This window comes from Convolutriloba macropyga, chromosome 13, assembly GCF_964194025.1.
Source record: "Convolutriloba macropyga chromosome 13, txConMacr16.3, whole genome shotgun sequence".
NCBI lineage: Eukaryota > Metazoa > Xenacoelomorpha > Acoela > Convolutidae > Convolutriloba > Convolutriloba macropyga.
The window spans coordinates 2,010,893-2,035,362 of record NC_134480.1 but is presented as its reverse complement, the minus strand read 5'-3'; the positions used below and the strand labels follow the sequence as shown (position 1 = coordinate 2,035,362).

Here is a 24,470-nt window from a genome sequence, read left to right as displayed (position 1 = left end):
GTAACAGTTTTTTGTTTGGAAAAATTAGAAAAATTAGGGGGGAAGGAAACTACATATTTCATTATTTTTCAAATAAAAATGGGACAACTGAAAAAGATTACTCAAAGTTTTTTCCGACGTATGTAAGAAAGATTTATTTTTATTGATATTTCCCATCTTGATTTTTTTCCAGGGCAACTTATACAATGATGATTGGAAAATTGGACAAAGACGTTGAGAACAAGTTTTCTTTTTCTATAGTTTGCAGTGTCTGTGAACAAAAACTGCCCCGTTCTACATTTTGCCTAGTCAATTTTGATCAAAAAAAGTAGCGACTGCTTCTGACAAAGGAATGTGATTGGAGACTTTATTACAGAGTTTCGTTTTTGTTGACAAACCAAAGAACTGTATCAAAAAAAAATTGCCTTGTGAAGAATTTTTGGTGCTTGGAATTAGAATCAACCTTTTTTTGCAACACGAAAATTGTCCACAAACAAGAAAACAAAAAATTGAACATTCCCGAAAAAGCATATCTTTTGAAAACTATTTACTTATAGCTGGAGACATCTATGTCGACCACATTTTTTCAAAGAGAGGAAGCAATATTCAATTGAGTTTTAATGAAATGTTTGATAGACAGAGAAGCAAAACCAAAAACTAGACAAAAATACAAAAGTTAAATAAAGTTTTTAAAATGCTAAGCAAGACTGCTAGGGTAAACATATGGTACAAGTCTCAAAAAGGAATTTTGACTAAAAATGGCCTTTTTAGAGTTTTTTTTACCGAATTTCTCCATATCTGATATGTAAATTGAAAAAAAACCACTTGGTTAAAGTTACTTGCTTGAAATTTATACATTAAACATTTTTTTCTTAACATAGAATAACCGAAGTTTAATGATACGAATTATGTCTAGACTTCTGAAACATGAATCATTGATTGTTGAAAACGAAGAACCAAAAATTCTTTTGGTCATAAAAATGAACATTTTATTCGATGTGCCAGTTATAATGTTTTCAGTACCAACAACACAAAAAGAGCTTTTTTGCATTAAGCATGAAAATATGCATAGCTGTGTTGCTTTTAAATTAAATACGAAAAAAATCTTCAACATTGATTTGTTGATTTGATAACGAGCTAGAAACGTCACTCAAAAACCGTCACAAAAGCATTTGAATTGATAATTCACAGACATATTAACCAAATTACAATGCTTGAGTGATTCGACATTTAGTCAAGCAGATTTAACTGTCTAAATAACATCTCACTTTATGACTAAAAATTACCAATCTTTTGTTGCTTAAGCAGTCATTTAAGAAAATGAAGTCGTAATTTGTTTATGAATAATGTCTTGACCATAAATAAAACCAAATTTAGATTTTATAGAATGAAATTGCGTTGCTGAAGGACTAATACATCGTGTAATTTGAGAACATATAAGTGATTAGCGTTATAATGGAATTTTAATTTTTTTTTAGTCGAGATGCAATTTGTCTCAATATCACAATTAAAAAGCAGGAAAAATTTACAACAAAACACCAAATTTTGCCAAATTTTTTCCCGTCCAAGTAGGTCGCTGATTTTTATGCATTAGAGACCTTCAAAATTCGTGTCTTTCTCATTATAGCCTCCCATTATGGTACATTTACCATGATTGGGGGGGAGTGGGTGGGGCTATAGATTATCTGACCACTAAGCTGGGGGAGGGGGAGGGGGGCTATAATGGGAAAGACCCCAAAATTGATTTGTAACTTATAGAGAGACAAACATTTGAGTTACAAACTCAAAATTGATTTCAGAAGGTGTGGGCTAATAATTTGGTGAAACAACTGTAAACAAAAATTCCCTCAAGGAGCACAAGTTTCGAAAGACAGCAGAGGAGTTTGAAAAAAAAACAAAAAGTTTTGCAAAACTTTTTTATTGGATCTTTCCCTATTTCTCAACCCCCCCCCCCGGTTAATTTACATATAACTTTACGCCTCCCAGGCGCACGTACTATAATTTACATAAGAACGTGTTATGTAACAACACATAACACACATAAATTCTAATTGGCGGACATAAAAACACACTAGGGGGGGGGGGGGGGGAGGCGAAACAATAGTTCCAATTTTTTTGACAAAGTGTAACTTACTTTGAGAAAAGTTGGTCACAGGCTGGTGTCCGTGTATACTATAAGTCAGCAACCCATGCAGAGGCATCCTTGTGATCTCGTAAAATATCCCGTCAGGTCCAGTATCGTCATCAGTCGCCAAAATATACTCTTTAGCCAGATACAATCCAGGCCTACCCTCAATATAGTGCATGTTTTTAGTCGGACCACTAAATTTCATCCTCGGGGTTTCGTCATCGACTGGAAAAACTGTGATTTCGAACTTGAAATACGGCGATCCGGGTTTGGTAACGTTTGGCAACTGGTAAAAGCGTAAATTGCCCGCAGTTTTGGGGTTAGTTTCGATCAACTTTAAGTTGATAGCTTCGGGGATACCGTTGGGTTCTTTCCCGTTGTGTACGTATACGATATAACCTTGGGCTAAATCTTCGTAAGAGAAGTCACCCACTCGCGTGTTGGCGCCCACGTTACGATTACGTAACACCCCGTTCATCGGGCTAACATTGACCATGAACGAGAAGTCGCGTGCCGGGCGATTCCTGGTATCAACGATTATGAAATCAGAGAGTGGTTTTTCCTGGCCCTCGTATATTGTCATGTTTTTCAGGGTTAAAATCGGGCTTTCATCCGCTTCGTCTATGATTACAATTTGGAAAAGTCGGATCAAAATGGGTCCGGGTGCGACCCGGCTGTCTTCGAGGAGTTCTATGTTCATACAGTCCATTCTGACCGATTTGTAAGGACTGTGACGGTAGAAAATCTGCTGAAGTCTGACGTCATCACGGCTGAATGTCTGCACGTTTGAGTTCATGTTGTTGGTTCCCGTCTGAACAGATTGAGTTCAAGTGAAAAAAAAAACAATATTATATTCACGTATTGCTTTTTTCTTAATTGAATGTTTTTAATCAAGCTCCATCCCAATTAGTCGGGCTAAAACCTAATCTAAAGCCGACCCCCCCCCCTCAACGTATTTAGACTATGTTGGTGATGGTGGTGGGTACCCTCATTACAGATTAGCTGTTTGGACCCAAAACCATAAACAGTAGCCCAATTTTATTAATGGGGGGGGGGGGGGGAGAGGAGGGAGGGAGGGAGGGGAGCTAATAAGTTAAGGCACCCATATTAACAAAATTTTATTCCAATTCATAAATGACAAATGACTTAAAAAGTTTGGATGTCACACGTAACTAACTTCTTATATTTTTTCATTTGTGACTAAAGCTAATTTATCCGGGGAGGGGTGTACAAAAAAATGTCTTAACAATGATCCTTTTATGACCCCCCCCCCCCCCACACACACACACACACACATACACACACACACACACACACACACACACACACACACAAACACACACACACACACACACACACACAAACACACAAACAAACACAAACTTAGTGATCATATAGCGTAGAACCCCTTCAATTACCGTAATTATAGCATAATTTTGTGTCTGTGTGTTATTTGGGGGGGGGGGGGGGGGTTATAATGGGAAAAACTTAAAATTCTTTACCTTGACCAAGAATCCATTGACCGGAGGAACGCTTAACCTGAAGTAAACTTTCCGTCGTTTCTCATCAAAATCCAAATCCATAACCGGTAAGATATCATCTCCGAATATCGTCGTGTTCGTTATGGATGGCAGCAATATCGTTTTTGTAATTTTCTCCCCCAAAAAATCTTTGTTCTGAATTTTGATATTAAGTTCCTGACCGTAACGTGTGTTCAAACCATCAGTGATGTCGAAAATAACTTTATCTTGAACTTGCTCTTTCGAAATCGGTTCTGTCTGCGAATATCGGACTATATGTTGCAATTCGATGTTCAGTTGGCTAAATCCATCCCCGATTTGTAAAGGTCGGTAAGTTTGTGAGTTTTGATCCCATTTTTCCATTCTTCCTTGCATCGGAGTCTGTTTGACGATGTATCGGATCTTTTCTTCCGAGGAATCCTCGTCAACAGCGTCCAAAGTGTTCGTTGTCAGATATCTAAAATAAAAATAAAAGTAAATTCAAAGTCAGAACGAATCTATTCTGTTTTGCAAAGCTTAGTGGGCTTTCACCAATATCTTTCACCCCCCCCCCCCCCCCCCCCAGACGCACGTGCTATTTTTTTACATAGTATCGTGCTATATACCAACATATAATTTGTATGTAACTGGGGGGCGTAAAAAACAGTGGAGCGGGGGTGGGTAAAACAGAATAGATCCGTCAAAACTAACAAAAACTGATCTGTTTTCATTTGCCTGTGAACGAAATTTTGCGCTGTTATAATTCTCATATTTCCAGACTTAATTTGTATAATTAAAACTTTTTTTCGTCAAATCGCGTGAGCTATGTAAATTTTAACAAACGTGAATGAGTGTTATGTGATAAGGCGAAAAAGCAAAAGATGTTTTTTTTGGAAGACAACAAGCATGCATTCCCAAATTTGGTGGAAATTAAAATGAACACCAATTGGGGGGGGGGGGGGGGGTGGCACTAAAAAGTATTCAAGAGCCCAGGAAATGAATAATAAAAATATAATAAAAAGTTTTCACTTATTATCTTATTATCTCTTGAGCTTCAAATTGCATTTGTTGAGTTTAAGTTCATCCCTTTATTGTTTAGCATTATTGCCCAATAACTCTAGAAAATTAGATTTAGAAAAAATACGCATTTTCACAAACTTTACCTTGATTATTGTTTTCTCTGTGATTTTGCCAGTTTTAAAGCCTAGCACTACGCAACAAAGGAGGAAACACACTGGAGAAAGAGTCGAAAAAGGTTGAAACAAATGCCTTTCTTTAATCAAAACTTCTGAGCTCAATTAAATGACAACCGATAAGGAAGCTTGGCAACTTCATAACATCAAGTGAATTTCAAAAAACCATAATTAATTTGTTTAGCCTAATTTAAAACTGATGTTGACCTAATTAAGACAAAATCTATGTAAAAAATTGTCTGATGTCTAATAAGTTTTTGCTTAATCCAGCTTTTGTGTAAGATCAGCAAGTCAACAGAACAAAACAAAATGATTTGTTTGGAGCAAACAAAAATGGAGCCGCCTCAAAAGAAAGAAAGAAAATTAGTAAAAGTCTTTGATAATTTTCATTTTAGTTTCTTTTTCTTTTTCTTGACAATATGAGTCAAAACACATCAATTAAAATAACTTCAAAACTATTTGTCAGTAAACGACAACTATAAAAGTTTTTTGAACAAAAAGAAATTAATTGAAAAACTAATTTCCTCAGACATCTCTAGACATATATCTTCAACTGAAATTTAAAATTTATGCACGTATATATTAGAACCTATCAGTATTAAGCAAGTTTGCTGAGCTTGAGTTTTTTTGAAAAACAATCCTAGCAAAAAAAGCTTCTTTTTCAAAATCATAGAAAATAAACGCCAGTCAGCAAAACTTTTGTTTAATGTCAATTGGCTTCTCGAAAAGATCAGAACATTCATCTTTAAATGCAATTGTTTTAGAAAAAAAAACTGATGAAATTTCTTTTAAATAAACATTTTTTAGTTCTCGAAAGATAATTTATTCAATCATGCCAATAAAACAATTCAACAAGTGTCGTTTCTATCAATTAATTCTATCTAAATTGGTATTTAAAGAAACAGGAAGTAACAGATTGGAAAACTTCTGCTTCTTTTTTCTGCTTTGGAGAAAACTATAAATCGTTTAATCTAACGAGTAGCGGCACAAATGATAGCTTACTAGTAATCAAAAAATTATTTTTGGTAGTGCGATTAAATTTTTATTCACACTTTTATTGTTATACAATACTCCATAATCACTTTTTTTAAAAATAATTGATAACAATGCAATGTAAAAAAACCTGCCGTTAATTTTTTGATTATTAATTTAATCTTACTTTTCAGTGACCCCTTCGGAAACTTGACCAGGTGAAGACATTTCACCAGGTGAAAACAATTTCAACGACAATTTTCAAATCACCCACTGAATGCGAAGGGAATAGGAAAATTGCTACTGAGTTAGAGAGGAAAATACATTAAACAACATTCCCCGAGACAAGATTCAACCTTTTGATTTGACAAAGTCTTTATTTGAAAACTGCAACAAAAAACTTAAGCTCGGTTTTTAATAACAATGCAAATAAGGTTAATTTACTTTTTAAAAAATTTTAAAACCTTACCTTACGTCTCCAGGTTTCACAACTAAGTCGTTGTGAGTTATAAGTCGTGGTTTTTCATCATCCAGAGGTGTGATCAAAATCGGGATCTCGTCAATCGCTGTCTTCGGACCACCATCCGTAACTTGCAACCTGAATGAGTCCTCAAAGTTTTCGGATCCATCATGTTGATACAGAACCTTTTCGGATCTCGTATTCATGGAACCCTGGTTCCCTTTTTGTTCTATCAGCGACACTGGAAAACTTTCCACAATTCTGGTTTGTGACCGCTCATTTGGCATTACTTTCTCAATTTTGATGTAGCCGTACTTGGGCTGAACAATTACGTTCAAGGTCAAATTTTCCCTGGGGAGGTCGCGGTCGCTCGCGGAAAAGTAGGGATAGCCTAACTTTATAGAACCCCCTTCGTTCAAAGACAGTGCCATTCGGACGTCCAAACTCGGCGGTTCGTCAGATTGTGGTATAACTTTAATAATAACATCCGACGAACTCGATTTTTGGAAATCGGTACAGAGAAGTTTGAATTTGTCGTGTTCCGGTTCTACAGTTCGGATTCTGTGGGTGTGCAAACTTTGAACGTAGTAAATTCTACCCTCGACTAAAGCGGAGTACTTAAAAGCACTGATTGGTATATCACTCGTGGCCGAATTTGATTGGTCAATTAGATAACCGAACTCGGGCTTGTGACTGATAATGCAAAACAGTTTATTTTTAGGCGTATCAATGTCATCAATTCGCAAAATATCGTTCCCAATTCGACTTTTGCGACCTTCAAGAACCGAAACCTCGTTCAGAACCCGAAGTTGCGGTTCTTTACTGTCAACAGGTAGAATAAAAACCCTCAAAACGAATTTTTGGTCAATTAGAATTACACTTTGGTCGCTGGTTGACAAAGTAACGTCAAATTCCATTTCGTCAATTTTTGATCGGACGCCGATTTCTAATTGACTATGCGTTTGGTACAAAGCATGGTTATTAAACGCATCTTCGCACGATAAACTGTTCGATTCTTGAAGTCGTGGTTTATACCTCAAATACTGTTTTCGACCGTTTTTCAAGTTTCCGTAAAGATTTTCGCCCGTACTGTCAACTTTGGGCCCCCGGGTCAAGGTCATAGAGCAACCTTCAGTTTTTTGTGAGTTTACCAAACCCTCAAGTCTTTTTCGGAAAGAATTCGATGAATGCGTCATATTAAGAACAGACTGAAAATATTTATGAACAGCGTTGTTTATGTTTGTAACTTTGTTTTCGGCTACGTAGATGTTAATCCCGACAGTTGAACTATCTTCCCTGAAAACATCGGTGACAAATTGACCCTGTCGTGAAATAGTTATGAACAAATCTATGTTTAGAACATTCACCCCGTCGTTTATAGAAAGCGTGAAGGAATCTTCTTCTTCGTTGTCGCCGTTCAAAGCATCAATGTTATTTCTGTATCTCAATTCTTGATTTTTCAAGTCTTCAATATAGAAAAACCGATTTAAACTCGTTTTTAACTCATCGCGGTCGAGGTACAACACCCCAAGCGTCGGTTCTTTCACCAGCTCGATTTTGGGTCGGCTATTCGGATCGACGGAGTAAATATGCAAAAATTTATCACTAATACGAAATTCAGCTCCTGGTAAAATTCGTTTGTTTCCTGTAAAAATCTGCGGCGGCTGACGATCAAATGCTTGAAGGTTAATTGAAAACACCTGGTTTTTGACCACGTTACCGTACTTGTCTCTAACTGAAAACCCAAATTCAATATAACGAGCTGTAACTCCTCGTTCGGAACTGGGGGGTATGTATTTCAAAAACCCGCTGTTGATGTCAGCTTGAGTAAATTTGCCCGCTTCTTGTCTATGATCACCCTTGACTATATACAAACTACCCGCTTTTAGAGGGTTCAAAGTATTAGTATCGTAGGGGTGATTGATGACATCGTATTCGATATCGGCTGGGTCTTGAGACCCTTCGTCGATATAATTCAGCATAAATTTCGTAAACCCGGTTGTCTGGTAATCAATAACGTCCATATACATTAAACACTCGGATGAGGGTCGCGGCGGGTTTTCATCTTTCGGTATGATTTTGACAAGGAGTTGAAATGAGTTTGAGTTTGGAATCGCGTTTCGATCGCGGACCCCAATTTTAACCAGTTCGCTTCTTTCGACTTCTGAGGAACCGCCGCGATACTGTAAGTAGATTAAACCACGTAATATGTCTTCTTGCGTCCACTCCTCCGGAATTTCTTGTGTTTGTTGCAAAAACCTTAAAAAATCAACGAATGTTTATTTTCGGAAAGTTCAATAAACAATTTCTTGCATTTAGGTAGCAAAACAATTCAGCAATTAACATTGCTTTCGTGTGCAAAGAGCGAGACATGAATTTAAGTTTTTTGAAACCCGTATTTTGAGAAAATTTAAAATGGCCAGTGAATTCTAACAAAGCCAGTGAAGTCTCAACTACAACGACCTCTAAGAGAGCTATTTTTTATAAACTGGTCCGTGAAAAGCAAAAATGTCGTGAAATGTCAAAAATCGTTTCAGTCAATTATTCTAAAACCTGTTGCCATTCGGAGCGATCAAAGTTCTGAGAAATAGAGATTGGAGTGTCTCATAATTAACATTCAATGGAAGAATAGGTATGACCTAATTAGCAAATTTGTGTATGCAGTTATGACTCCAGAGTTCAAAGTGCTCCTTCAAAATCACTTATGACTGCCCAATGAAGAAGAGAGCGTTAAAAGATGGTCAACTTTTTCATAAATTACTTTTTTATGAGCAATTTTGATGTTTGTGTTTTGTTTTTTTTTTTTTGTGGAATTAGCCGTTTTTGGTAGTTTTTTGTTACATCCCACTCGGTCGCAAACACTCCATATTTAATTCAGTATTAGAAATGTTTCCGATTCAAAACTGCTTCATTTTTGCCCAAAATTCGATTTATCAACATTCTTTGATTGATTAGTTTAACTGCAAGTCAAAAATGAACAAACAAATGTTTACTTGATAATTTATTATCTGTCTTTAATTGGCTATTAGTGACACGGATGACTTACGATAGTGTTGGTGACAAGAGAAGTCCCACACAAAACAGTCCCTAACAAAACTGTCCCGAATAGCAAAAATTTCCACGAAAAAACTGTCCAGACAAAATAGTCCCAAAAAAGCGGACAAAACAGTCCCAGACAAAATAGTCCCAACTAAACATATGAACATCAGTTAACCAAGAAATTCTCTGAGTTATTTATATTATTGTATGTCACTGAACAAAGATTGATTACAACATAGTTTTGTCCAAATTACGTATTTTTAAACAAATTTTGGCTTAATCTTAATTCTTATGATCAATCAAAAACAATGCATTCGCAAACTCGACTAATCCAAGATTATGTTTGTTAATTGTTCGTAGATTATATTTACAACTGCTTCGGTATTTATTCGGGACTATTTTGTCTGCTTTTATTGCACTACTTTTTCCGAGAACATTTTGCAATTCGCAGCTGTTTTGTCTGGTACTGTTTAGTACGGACACGGCAATTGTTCATAATTTCTGCGTTTTTGATATGCGTTTAACATCAGTGCCTGGAACATAATAAATTTTAGCAGCGGTAATCTATCAGAAACCAAATTATGAGAAAAATAACCTTAATGGGAAAAATATTTCTGTCATTTTTAAAATCATAATACCGTATTTTATAGTGTTTTTTACTAGGCTTTTAAAGTTTTTTTAAAGTTTCTAAATTTTTAAAATTTTTTAAAATTTTTTTACAAACACGTTCATTGAGGGCGTTGAAAGATGAACAACACAAAAACTTTTGAAAAGCCAGAAAAACAGCCAATTTAAAACACAACAGCATATTGAAGCAAGAGCTGGGAATTTTCAGACCATCTTTGAGTATGAGTTTAACCAATCCAGGTCATAAAACTGAAGGTTTCATTCAGACTAATTCAAATTAATAGCTCCAGTTACTATCACATTCAAACTATACCATCTTTAGTCACGAAAGACCAGAAAATTTTCAAAAAATTTTATAACAACCAAAAAATTCAAAAAAAAGCAAAAAGTTCAGAAATGGTATGGTTCCCGAAAACTATCCTGAAAATCATATCAAAATCAATCTTTAAATAATTTTTTGTCAAACTCTCCTCCTCTTCTACGTCTTTCGTTTATGCTTCTCATCGGGTAACAAGTTTTTTGCTGTAATCTTATTTGGTGGTGCATCTCTGAGACATCACTTATCATTTACGCAACCAATAAACCAATAAATTGTATTCTAAAGATTCTAATATTTGTTCCAGTTTGAAACATTATGTTTTTAATCAAGCATCAGAATAATCAAAACCAAACAGAATAGCTCGTCGTATCGTCATTAGTTATGAGCTTGTCGGATCATACATATATTTCTACGGGGAAATTGCTTAGTTGGCTTGTTTTAAATCTTTTTTATTAAGTTTAAATCAGCACAATTATCTTTTGCTTAAAACTTGTTATTCGACATCTCCTAGATGGTTTAACCAACAATAACAAACAATACTAATTTTTGAAAAAGCTTTCACTAGAAAGTTGCGCTTAGTGTAATGTAATCTCCCTAATTTTGTACTTTGCTGTAACCTACCAGAAAAGTTTTCTAGGTTCATTGAAACATCTTTTTTTATTAATTTTTTTTTACATTTCAATTAAATAGAACCTATTATCACTCACCTGAACAAGCGATTGACAGCCATTTTCTGTATAAAAATGAGTCATCATGGCAAAATACCCAATTCAAAGATACCCATGACTTTACCAATATTTTATAATTACCTTAAAATTATTTTTAAAAGGCTATTTACCATAATAATGCCTAAATGAGATAATTTATAGTAAATAAAATGTATTTACCAAGTTTCAAATACAATACTAGTTGGTTTGGTCATGCCTCAGCGGCTAATGGAACTTTATGCAAAAAATATAACAAGCGTGTACGAGAAAAACATGCTCGTAATATAAACAGCTAATTCGTAATCAAGATTATTGAATAACAATATCAAAGGGAATAAATTGGATATTTTTGGATCAATGGGTATTTTGTCATATCGGGTATTTTGGTACATTGCGGTAAATTGGCACGTGACCAGATAATAAGAGCAGTCCCCAACTAACATCTAAACAGTTGTTGACTACATAAAAGGTAAACAAGTTTAGCTATCTGATCTAGATATGCTTACTTTTGTTTTTCTTTCGACCTAATATCAAACAGACGCAGTTAGAGAAAATGAACAAAAATTAGAGCGAGCATACACTCTGGGATCTTTTCCGTTTGTGCCCCCCCCCCCCCCCCCCTAGATTAGTGGGTGCATATTATTTTCAACACCGACAAACATGCCAGATTTTTACATATGATTTACTATGTAATGCCAATTGCTCTGTAACTGGGGGTGCATAACGTACTTGGGGAGGGGGGGGGGGGGGAGGAAGGTGGAGGGGGAAGGGGTGGGCGAAAACGGAAAAAGATCCACATTATAAGCCAGAGAAGTCAACAGAAATTGGTACAATAAACGGGTCTTTCCCATTATAATCCCTCCTCAGGAAATTATAGACTCTATTATTGTATAATTATCATGATGGGGGTATAAGTTATATGACCACTAACCTGGGGGGGGGGGCTATAATGGTAAAGATCTACCTGGAAAAAGGTATTTACTTGTTTTGTTGTATTTTGATGACTGTGATCATTTTGGGCAGAGGAGATCGAAGTTTGTAAACCAGTTGGTTCCAGTTCGAATCGTCGTCAATGAACTGGACGTGAGCCAACGTCATCAGAGCTACCTTCGAGTGAGAAATCTCAACCGTGGGCTGTTTTATGTTCAGACGGGGTTTCTGGTTGTCAGAGGGTTTCACCATTATGCGAAAGAGACAGGTAGTTTTGTTCTCTTCAGAGCCCGCTTTCGTGATTTCGAGTATGACATTGTCCGCGTCGTTTTCGTCGTTTCCAGGCATGTATCGAACCTTAAGATGAAAATGTAGAAAGAATCAGGAACTGTTTATTCTCGGCAACCCCCCCCCCCCCCCGCACTCATGAATGCACGCACACGCAAACACAGCTTGTGCGTGAACAAATTACAGATTTCTTTTCATAACTGTGCTAATGCGCTCTATTGATTTAACATTGATTTTGCACAGCCCAAGAAAAGATAGGACTGGAGCCAATAAAAATTGAACATGCCAGTATAAGTGTGTAAAACTTTCAATTATAGGCGGCTATATTCCACCTGGGCGGGCAAGGTGGTTTTTTTCCCATGATAGTTTATTTTCACGATAACCACCTATAAGAAAAAAGCCGTGCGGACTGCAAAATTTTCACAAAACTCTCTAATCAAATTCTGACATTTTAAAGTCCTCAAAAGCAAGTTTATCGTTCTTTTTTAAAATAGAAATAAAGAACTGGAAACTACTTACAGCATTATTGGTAATATCGCTCAAAGTGAAATCCTGTCTCCGTTTCCCATGTACGTAGTAACTTCCCTTTCTCTCTCTGGGTGCCACAATTTTGAAATCCAGACTAACTTTCTCAACCGGTAAATTTGCCAAAGTAGCCGAAAGAACTGTATTCGACAACATCACTTTGATCCCTTCATTTACCATCAAAACATCGTTCGTTACGACTTCGGGCGCAAACGGGTTTTTAGGCTTAACTTTAATCTGTAGATCGAGTCTGTCTGATTTTATACCGTGCGAGTCAATTGCCCGTAAGTAAATATGCGCAATAGCAGTTCGGTCCGTATCTTTTTGCTGGAACGCAATTTTGAGGTCTTTCACGTCTTTTTGGGTAAATGTCGTCACTTCCTGACTCGGGTTGTCCGTGAACACCAATCGCCCAAAGTTTGAAAAGTATTTTTCTTTGTTCATGCTGGGCTCAACTTTGAACACAATTTCGTCAGGGTTCGTGAACAGATCAGAGACAGAAAGGGTGTCAGAGGTTATGGGCACTAGACTGGCTTCACCCTGGAATTGGGTTTCGAGTATTTGAGGTGGGCGTTCTTGTCTTGGTCTGTCTTTCTGGGTTGAGTCGAGAACTGAGGTCGGAAGTCTGACTGGGAGCATGAAATACTCGTACTCTTTGCGCATTTTGGATGGCGAATAACCCTCGACTATGAAAGGTATATAGTCGTAATCGGGCACCATTTTTCGGGCTAAAAAGAGAAAACTACCCGTGTGATTTAACAAGTGAGTTTCACGATTTAAAAGTTAAACGAAAAATACGGGATGCATGTAAACATCAGAATGTCGGTATTTGCATGTTTCAAATTTGAACTTCGACCTCTGAAAGGTTCGCTAGCCTTTCAACTTTATGCTATGGACTATAATTCGTATAAGTTGTTTTGTATTTATTTAACTATTTGGTTATAATCATGAATTTACATGTTTGGGTGAGGAAAAATAAGGCAATTTTTAATAAGGAATTCGAAACAAACCAATTCGCAAGCTACCCAAATACCCAAATTTAAAAAAGAAAAGATAGAGTTATAAAAATGTTAATTACAACTAACCTCCGTCTAAGACAACTCTCTCGTGTTTGTAATAGACTCCAGAGTCCAGAAACTGGGCACAGGGCACCAGGGTTCCCCCCATTTTGTCACCCTCCACTCTACCGTACTCAGGGTACATTTTGGACAAGAGGTAGTTAGTGCCCATTCGACATCCTCTAGTACAAAAAAGTTATTGAATTAACATAATTCGAAAATATCCGAATTACATAAATCTAAAATAAATTTAATATTTTGGTCTCCTGAAATTTTTTTCTTGAAAGCTTCTGAAAAATATACGACAAACAGTAATACCCTTATGATTGGCGGATTGAAATCTTACCCGATTCTTTTAAGATCCATCGAAGCTTGCAAGAATCCTGTATGAACAAGTGGAAGCAGTATTTATTTCCTTACAAAATGGCATGCAAGACTCCTGCAAGAATTTGAATATTTTCATTGGTAGGTTACATGCTCAAGTATAGTTACCACTGTTGTACCATACCGTTTACTAAATGACGTAAACATTCATTCTTGCATTATTGTTAAAATTTCAAGTTTTCAATAACTGAGATTAGCGTTCCCTTCCTGTTTGTTAATTTCATCAATTGCTTTTGTCTTAGTTTCAGTCAACTTAAGCAACTTTTCCAACTCCCCTCTCATTGGGTGAGCCGAGAAGAATCGACTAATAAAAAGTCCCCCCTCATTGGGTGACATGTCATTTGAGCTCCAATATTTGAGCTCCATGTCATTTGAGCTCCAACAAAAGTTTATTGCTCTCAGTATTGAAAAACAAAGTCTTGATTTGGCCCAGCTCAAATATATGACGTATGATTTTCCCATTTTCAATTTTCATTTTTTAAAACATAGGTACTCAAGATTGACTGGCTTCAATTTTAGATGTTAACATAAATCAAATTTCTTGGGTTAATTAAATGGAGTGCAAGTGTTGAAGTAACCAATTCTCAAATTTATCAGAGATTATTGAATGTTCAAGATTGAATTGGCTATACATTTTTTTTGAAGTTGACGGAGCAATTGAAAAAAAAAATAGAAAGGAGTAACAGGCAACATTTCAGAACTAGTTTTTATGAAATGATGCAAGACCAAGTTGATCTAGCAAAACGTTTCTCGTACAAAACATTCTATAAACGCAATCAAAATATTTCAAAATAAAGAAAATTAAGCTTGACAGAGCATCTTTAATTTTTGAAGAATGGTTCGTTCTGAAATACCTGAAACAGAACACTGATCGGCAATACAGCTCGGAAAGTTCCGCTGATTCAAGGTAACCTAGCACACATCCAGACTACATATGTATAAATCGGAAAGTTAATGAAAATATCAGCGATTCTTTACAAATTTGAATTCCCCAATAAATCTTCGGGAAAGAAACTCAAATTACTGTTAATCTTAAAAGCCAGGATGATAAGCGAATTTTACAATAAAAAATGGTCTGCTTTTTTTACTTTAAAATCTTTTGTTTTCCTTAAGAATTACAAGCTAGAGTTTTTTAAATTTTCCAAAATATTTTAGCTAAATAAACATTTTTTCCAGAAACACGTAGCATGGTTAGGGATAGAGTCCACTTTAGCCTCAAGTAAAAAACTGTTTCTTTTATAGTTTAATTAGTTGATCGATTACCACCATAAACACATAAGCATGCGTTTTAGAAATTTCTTAAAAACGTTCTCAAAGTGTGCTTTATGGCGTGATCCTCAGTCTTTTTTCTTGCTTTTCAAGTTTTTTAAAAACACCTTTTCCTTTTGAAGTGCTTTTTATTAAATTAGTTAAGATGTTTTTAGATATATTTGTGATTGCTTGAGCAGGTTGTTTTGATTGCTATGGATTTTTTTGAGCAGGCTGAAATTATTTTTTGAAGTTCAAAAACATGATACTTGATACCTTATCGAACTCATGGCACCGGTAACGAGAAATTCTAAGGAAACCTTTTCAGGTCATATATTTATACCTATTTTCTCGACAAACAAAGGCTCTTTTTATCGCTTAATATCGACTGCAGATGGTGTGAGGATCTCAAAATCCGAAGTTTAAAGTGAGAACATATATAACTATACTTCTGCTTGGCTGTAAGCAAACAAAGCACAATTCTGACATGCTGAAAAACTGATATGAATCAGTCTTCGAAACATTTTTTTTTCATTTTCTATTCCAATGAAATTTATTCACCTCTGATTTTCACTTGAAATCAGTACGAACGATGACATGTACAAATTTTTAAAAATAGTTTTTTTGCAAGATACAAGACCGGTTTCCAAAGCTTTTAATGACTTATGGAGAACTCTTGATGAAATTTGTATTTGCAAAACCGCGACAACATTTTTCAAATTTATATAAAAGACGTTGCATTTTTCTCTGAGCTGCGTCGAGTCCCGCTGTTTCAAAATCACGCGTTTCTAGTTTTTGATTCAGTGTCAGCTTTCAGTAAGAACAGCATAATTTTTAAGATTCCTTGGACCCATCTAATAATTACAAACTAAATAAAATTCTAGGACAAACAAAATTTTAGCTGAGGTATCGGCTGCAAAATTTTACACGTTATAGAGTCGTTTTGTTTAAATTAAACTTAGAATTTTTTTGCTTTGTGAACAGCCCAGTGTTAAAATTTCTTAGGAGAGGTTGATGAAAAAAAAGGTTGAAGCTGTTGAAAAAAAAATAAATGTTGAACATTTTTTCAAAGATCTTACTTGTTGTTTATATCTTGTATCGAGATATGCTTGGTTGAAATTGCGGCTGACATCCCATTGACAGAAGACACGCTTAGCAAATTCGGGTCTCTCTTCAATTCGTAAGACGGAGACGCATAACTTAACCGATTGCCTAAAACTGTAACAAACAAAGTCGTCGGGTACACCTTCATACCCGCTCTGTTTTCGTATTGGATACGAAGTTTAACATTCGCTTCGGTTGGAAAAAAGGCGCCAAAATGGTGAAATTGAACCGACGAAATTTCTTCACAGCTAAACGTCGTTTTGGATAATTGTCCAAATTTCCGGGTTATTGGGTCGTTCTGTATAACGTAAACTGTACATTTTTCGTCCTGTGAATAGCTGATGGGTAAACTTTCGAATGATAAGTTGGTAACTGAACCCTGGGTTATAGTTAATTCGGGCTGTCGTTTGATTAATGTGTTGTAATAAATATTCGTTTCTTGGGTTTTCATCGGCCCGAAATAAATCACAATAAATATCAACAAATAGATCGGCTTCATTGTGAAATATCCCAAAGATAATGTCTATCTTTTTTTCAGAAATTATTTTTCTGTTTGATTCTAGCAATTTTTGTGTAAATTAAATCAAGATCTTTTTAGATTGGGGTCATTTTTGAGTGTTTAAAGCCGCATTGGCAAGCGGCTTTTATGGTTTAATGACTTCTAATTTTGACCCAAATTCAATTTTGAAACGATAACAGGACAATGGTTAAATGTGAAGATTTGATTTTTAATTAACTGTCCCTCTGTTGCGTCAAATTTTGTTTACTTTTTGATTTCATTTGTTTTCAAAATGGCAGAAAATCTGAACGCGATAGTGTCGCGAACTTCAGCAACCATTTGTGCGTTGAGTTTCACTCGCTTTGCCGCCCGAGTAATCTTTCTCATTAAAAGAGAATCTCAAATTTATCCAGTCTTCGAAATATTAAAACTCAACAAGGTCGAAGTAATGATAATAATAATAATAATAATGGAGCGTAAAAACTGTTATTAACAAATTCGAGATAATACCGGGTAACAAATGCAAATGTCATAACAGTCCAAAAACATAACCGCACAATTCATAAATTATACTAACCACGCTAACCCATTTATAACTAGTGGTTTATGATATCAAAACTTACCAAGGAATTTGTGGGTTGAACTCAATGGAATAAATACAAAATCCAGTGGAATTTTTGCGTTTATTCCCGGCAAACTAGGGAATTAGGGAATATGAATGTAAACTTTTATAACCAATGGTTAAAGTCCGCTATTTAATAACTTCCTGGTTAAAGCGAATTACCAAAATGAGAAACGCCCGCGCAAACCTGAAGACACTCTTTATGTTGAATACGTACTTCCAAAACTCTGGCTCGCGTTTCCAACGTTATTCTGGAAATTCGTGTCCTGAAAACAACATTTCGAGACTAGAAAGACAGAAAATTAAATGTGTGTGAGGTATGAAAATGAAATCTGAGAAAATTTTGTGAAGGCTGACATTTTTGTGTACGGAAGCTTACGTGAGCATAAATTTTATGAATATCTGATAAGATAAAAGAATATTTTTACAACTCACCGGACTCTGAAAATATGTTATAATTAAATAACTAGTTTAAGTCAGTATCGGCCTCCGCGAAGATATCAAGATATTAATATTTTAAGCAATAATAAATGCGGTTAATTTTACAGGAAGCCCGAAGCCCTAGATTTTAAATACTTTTTGTAAATTATTAATGAAAAAGAAGTCAATATTTTTTCAGAAAAAAAAGCCGTGGGTAGGCGCACGCATGACTAAATGAAAAAATACATTGAGTTTTATGATTTTAAACGAAGAAAAAACGGACAAAACTTACCTTTGAATTTTGCACTAGTTTGTAAATTTCAATGACGTCACAGAAACCAGACAAGTTTGTAACATGCTCTTGAAAAAACGAGGCCAAAGTTTTATCGATTTGTAGTTGCAGCTACTTTCTACTTCAAGGAAAGTGGAATAAAAACTGAAAACAGCACGGGAAAGAAAAGGGGGAAATAAGGAAAAGCATAAGAGGATATAAAAGGCTTCAGTTTTTTGCTAAAAGGGGGGAATATAGCTGGGAAAAGGAAATAAAAAGCCACAAAAATGTTGACCAATCGGATTGCAGAAAGCCATTATGCATCATGCCATGGCATTATTTTGAATTAAAACCAAAATTGTGATTTTCTCAAAAGCAGAAAAAATGTAGTAAATTCATTATTAGATGGTTATGCTAATTTAGAGGGAGTAGCGGGGGCGGGGGAGGGGGATGGTGTAAAACTTTTTGGAAATACTACAATGTTTGAAAGTAAGTTTGATCGAAATCACAAAATATTAATCTATCTTTACAGCTGAAAAAAGTCAACGGAGAAAACAAAATCAAATATCTGCTATTTTGGCGCTTTTCAAACGCATAAATAAATGAAACTTGTATGTTTTCAAGATTTTGATAATCTTTTATAGATTCGAAAAATATTTATTAATGTTTTGCGGAAAACATTTGTAACTAATTGCTGAGAATGCAAACACAAATGGGGCAAAAAGATTTCATCATTAACCTATACAGTCAGTCTAAAGACATAAGTTTTTTTGTGGATGGCCAATACTCTGTTTATGTCCCAATTCACACTGGCTCGTTTTGTTTTCGAAAAAAAATGATGCGTAAAAATAGTGCGATCGGTTTAAATCCCACCTACGAGGTTTGCTTTATCTGCGATTCGAACTTTTGCGTGGGTACTTTTAATATTGAGATTGCGTAGCATGATGTAACCAGTGAGCTAGGAGGGCTTTGTGGTTATTGCCTATTTTCTAGTTTAAGTATAAAAAGCGTGTTTACTAATATAGAAGTTTTGAAAGTACAAAATTACAAATATATAAGCTGCGAAAGTATGAAATTATGCTGCTCAGACTTAATTTCGGTGCATGAGTAATTTTCCAGAATATATGACAAAGTTATCCTCGGTGGACTCAATTACATCATTTAAATCATAATGATGATATGCTCCTGCAAAAATTGAAAAACATTTGGTACGCAATGTTTCAGAAATTATATATGCTGCCTCAGCACTGAAATGCTCTGAGACGCAAGTCCGCTTCCTCTTTTAAGTATTTCATAGATATTTCTGCTGCAATTAATCAATTGCAAATTAATTAGGTCAATTCGTAATTGCCAACTCAGATTTCAACTTTGTTTAGTTGCACAGTTTTATGAAAAAAAATCAGCTCAGATAATACATTAAAAAATGTTAACTTTCAGTGAAAAATATTTTTGCAGCTGCTATCAACTTCTTTGTTTCAGTTGTGAACATTATTTGAAACAAAGTTGAGGCAAATGGCGAAAATTACATATTTTAATAACATATTTCGCGTGTTACAGGGTTTGACTAATTTTGGTCTCATTGCTTGTGCGAAATCAAAGTTGACAAAATCACAAATGAAACAGTGACAACTTTTCAGGAGTATTGCTGCTCAACAAGCAAGTGAATTTCAACAACTTTGATTTCGATACAAAATGAGGAACTGGCTTATTAGATTAAAAAGTCACAATGTGGCAAAACTTTTGTCCTGGAAGCCAATATTACAAAACTTTACAAAAATACTAAACCTCAACTCATGGCGGTTTAACGCGCAATTATAACGTGATTACTACTTTTTCTCAATAAAAAATCATCGGATTATTAGACTTGCGGTGAGAACTTTTCAATGAAACACAGGGGATTTGGCAAGAAAAGATAAAGAGGTAAATGATTTTCAAAGGAGTCTGCTGTCATGAAATGCGCAAACTGAATTTTGAGAAAAAAATGTCCATTCATTAAGGCTATTTTGCTATTGCATTGTTTCAAGTTGACAAAACATGATATGACAAAGGAAACATTTTGGGAAGACTGATAGTTTATAGCGCTCTAAGAGTGCTCCAAAACAATCAAACAATACAATTTCTTGATACAGAAAGAATCAATTTGGGTTCATTGTTTAATAACAGTATTTCATGTTTTTCAGCGTCAAACAAATCTTTTGTTCTAATGGAACCAAATAAGTCAGTTGTACTGATGATCAATCAAGTAGATCAAATAAAACAGTCCTATGATATAATAGGAAATCAATCTGAACATCAATCCATTTTCGCAAATTCTTACAACTTTTTCATCAATGCCCAAATGGGCAAATTACTGCAGCTAAATAAATCTTGAGATAAAAAATCAGATAGTAATCTTTTAAGATTAGCTAAATTTTATTTATATACAACATAGAGTTCTATATTTGTCATACGTTTTTCAGCAGGTTAATAATAAGAAATTTAAAGAGAAAGTTGCTCCATATTTCCAAAAAAAATAGAAATTTTCAAAAGTTTTCATTGCGAGGTCAATTTGTAAAAAAAAGATATAGGCATCAAAGGAAGATCAAATTGAAACAATTAACTATCATCAGTTGGCTCTTAATAAATAAATAATGAGGAGAACAGAGGTTAGCAAGCAACACCGACTTTGTCAAAATCTTTCAAAAATATTTTTTGAAGTCCTAATTGCATACAGTTGCAAAAAAGGGTTCAGAATCTGATCAGATTTTTTTGATAACAAAGTTAAACCAAATTCACAATGCAATAAGTGCTTTAAAATTTGAGGACAAAAATTTGCTCAAAAAATGAGACCTCTTGCTGCAAAGTTTTTAAATATGGCAACTGCCGATTAATGCAAGCATTTCATAATTTTGCTACTAAACTATAAATAAATTAATTAGCCGTCAAATAGGATAAATTTTGTTTTTGAATTTACAAAATTTAAATATGGAAAAAAGGAGACTTCAGTAAATTATACTGTGCCTGGTAAGAAAAAGTTTTCAAAACGTTGTTTTACTTCTAATGATGCCGCATTTGAAAAATTTTTCCAAAACGTTGGGATGTTCAATTCGAAAATTATCTGGCTGGATTGCGAAAGTTAGCCATAAATACAGCATGGAAAAATATTATCTGTTAAGATTCTGTGTGCTAATGGTACTTCAAGATTACTTTTATTTATATTATTTATTGACGATCTCTCAAGATAATTTTGTTGCAGTTTGTCTGCAGGGTTATCAGTTAATTAATAAATTGATTTTATGAATAGGAGGGCATTCAATTAATTCGACCAAACACGTCTTTCATGTTTGACATGTCGTCAGTAGGCTCTAAAAATGCCCAGTCAAGTGAACTCCAACAGTTTCTTTTACAGTTAGCCCACAGTCAGTGATATTTTTTGAATTTTAATTGGCCGCATTTTGTCAGATAAAACTAACGCTGTATTTTGACCAATTTTTTTATATTCATTTGGTTTGAAAGCAAGTTAGGTGTCCGGAACTAATGAGACTAATCAATTTTTACCAAACCTTGGGGGGGGGGGGAGTTTTAGCTATTAAAAATTGATAATCGGAAAAACGGATTTTTTCCGTTTGTGCCCCCCAGTACGTTATGTGCCCCCCAATTACAGAGCAGGTGCCATTACATAGTAAATTATCATGCAAAAAATGACACGTGCGTCTGGGGGTTGCAAATAATATGCACCCACTAAGCTGGGGGGGGGGGGCACAAACTGAAAAGATCCGGAAAAAATTCTAGAAGTCGACTCACATAAATGTTCGAAAAACAGAAGTATCAACAAAACTCTACCATGGCAATCAGGAAAGTTTTGTATATTGAACCATATAAGCTAAACCAAAATAGAATACCTTGATAGCTGGTAGAAAAAATATCCGCCGTAAAGCATCTTCACGTAAAGTAAAAAAAAGTATCTTCACTGTTTAAATATTCTTAAAATGGTGCACTTGAAAATGAGTAAGCAATAAATGTCTCTCGTATTAGCTTCATTTATTACACTTTATACCCTTTAAATTATTCCCGGGTTCGAGAGGTCATGCATTGGTTAAAAATACGGGGTATTTTCAACCGCGGGTAAGTTGGGCATTAGTTTGCAACGGCTAAAAAATCGTAGGGAATATTTTGAACTTGTGAACTTTTTTATACCTTACAAAAATACACATACACTCATATAGCCCATTTTAGCCGTATTTTAGCTCTTTTTTTCCATATCACTGGGTTTGTGTCTATTAAGAGCATTGCGTATACGGCTAAAATGAAAAAAAAAGTATAACGGTTGAAAAGATAGCCCAGTCAAAAATGTAACCCGATACATTTAGTATGGATACTATCTTTATATATTGCATTTTTACACTATGCGGATTTAATACAAGCACAAATGTTATGCCAATTTAATATATACTACTTTTAAACTCAAAGAAGCACAAAAAAATCACAATGGCCTCAATGTTTTCATTCCTTTTAAAATTCTTTTCAGCCTTTTATTCAACTTTGACTGTGAAATTCGCTTTTTATGCTTAAGTGTGACCGGAAAGACTGAAAAAAGACGGGGGAACAAAAATTGAACAAAGTTGAAAAAAATTTAAAGATAAGGGCTCCGTCAAATCCCGCTTTCCGTGTCCTGATTTTAAGTTGTGCCCTTAGGCCACGAATGACAAGATAAAAACCTGGTAGAGAGAAATTGCCATTGAGGAAATAATCGATAACAGAAATCATTTCACGTGCGCTTAGAAGGGGGATGGGGAGAAAGAGGGAAAAAGCCCCCCGCCACTTTTAGGCCTTTACTTTTGCTTTTTATGTTTTGGTTTTTCACCCGGAGGTTAAAAGTTTTCATGCCCTGTTAGGTTGAAGTCAGATTCTGAAGAAATAAAAGAAAATCTAAAATGAATATTAGCAAAATAAACCTATCAGATAGTTCAATTTAAAAACTGTTAATTGAACAAGAACTTTTCTAGGATCTCGCGACATCTTTGAGATAATTATATAATGTTGACTGTTATAATCTCACGGCCTATAGTTCTCACATCATAATTGGAATATAATTGTACACCTTGTTAGATTATGGTACAAAAACGCTCTATAATTCATGGTTTAAAAACTTCTATGCGATTCCTATGTATATATTACAGAAAGAGCACAAAATTAGGAACAGATAACCTACAGAGTCGACTGCCTAACTTGAGTCATTTCAAGTGATGTACTTTATTAGTGTAATAACCCAGCCTGTGGTATATCAAACTAACAAAGTTGCTACTTCAGCAGAGCTTTTGTGCAACGGTAGCATGCCTGGAGTCCTCTAAGCTCTAATTCTTTAGCAGTATGTGGATTTAGCTAACACCACAGTTGGGTTGTTACAATAGGATACTCTGAAAAAAAGGAATTGAGGATGAAAATCTTAGTTAAAAAGTTTGTTTTTTTTGTTATTATAAAAGGCAAACATTTTTGACCACTTTTACTTTTTCAAAATTTGAAAAACAATTTTTTGATTTTGGGATGAACTAAAAATAAGGATCAATAGCGTTGATTGTTTGATTTGAATAGTTTGTCATTAGTCAGTGAAAGAAGTGATCAAGCTATTATTCATAGCCAAAAAAATCAAAAATAACAAAGAACTTGCCTTGTACCTAAAAAATTAAAGCTCGATCAGAGATTTGACAGTAAGAGCTCGCAAAATAAGAGATGGAAAACTCTAATGAGTCTAGTTGTTCGTAAAATTTACAACATTGATGCGGACAAACAATTGAACATAAGATGGAAGTAAGATACATCCATTTTTTTTTTCAACTTTGATGTCTGCAAATTTGAGATGATTATAACAACAAAGTGATAGCATTTTCTATAGACTGCTTAGATTGATTTAATATGAGCATGTCAAAAGCAGATGTTCCCACTCCGTCGCATCGAAAGTGTTGTTTACTAAAAATCTTATCAATAATCATCGCACGAGTATCTTCTGCAAACGTTTAGGATGCTGCGTCAAAAAAGAAAATTGATCTGTTCATCATAAATGTTGCGACTAAAAAAATGATGCAACCAGTTTTCGTCAATTAAAACAAACCTGTTCATAAACATCAAAATATATCAATGTAAATCTAGTTTTAAGTTTGCTTACTTTGATAGTGAAAGCACAATTCAATATAGAAAAGAGAATAAAAACAAAATTAACAG

General features: G+C 34.8%; 2 protein-coding genes across 2 annotated transcripts in view; both read right to left on the bottom strand.

The window, feature by feature from the left end:
* LOC142352082 (extracellular matrix protein 3-like) overlaps positions 1-18,821 on the bottom strand; it is a 100,896-nt gene extending 82,075 nt beyond the window's left edge. Inside the window, exons 1-9 of the mRNA XM_075404445.1 lie at positions 18,294-18,821; positions 16,436-17,847; positions 13,752-13,906; positions 12,661-13,394; positions 11,906-12,210; positions 11,430-11,447; positions 6,241-8,490; positions 3,610-4,084; positions 2,114-2,918 (exon numbers count right to left, since the gene is read on the bottom strand). Of these exons, the coding sequence (XP_075260560.1) occupies positions 2,114-2,918; positions 3,610-4,084; positions 6,241-8,490; positions 11,430-11,447; positions 11,906-12,210; positions 12,661-13,394; positions 13,752-13,906; positions 16,436-16,959 (5,266 nt within the window). The 5' untranslated portion in view covers positions 16,960-17,847; positions 18,294-18,821. The remainder of the gene's footprint in view (positions 1-2,113; positions 2,919-3,609; positions 4,085-6,240; positions 8,491-11,429; positions 11,448-11,905; positions 12,211-12,660; positions 13,395-13,751; positions 13,907-16,435; positions 17,848-18,293) is intronic.
* LOC142352081 (neuropilin and tolloid-like protein 2) overlaps positions 17,782-24,470 on the bottom strand; it is a 23,360-nt gene continuing 16,671 nt past the window's right edge. The window contains exons 5-7 of the mRNA XM_075404444.1: positions 23,920-23,926; positions 18,017-18,022; positions 17,782-17,847 (exon numbers count right to left, since the gene is read on the bottom strand). Of these exons, the coding sequence (XP_075260559.1) occupies positions 17,782-17,847; positions 18,017-18,022; positions 23,920-23,926 (79 nt within the window). The remainder of the gene's footprint in view (positions 17,848-18,016; positions 18,023-23,919; positions 23,927-24,470) is intronic.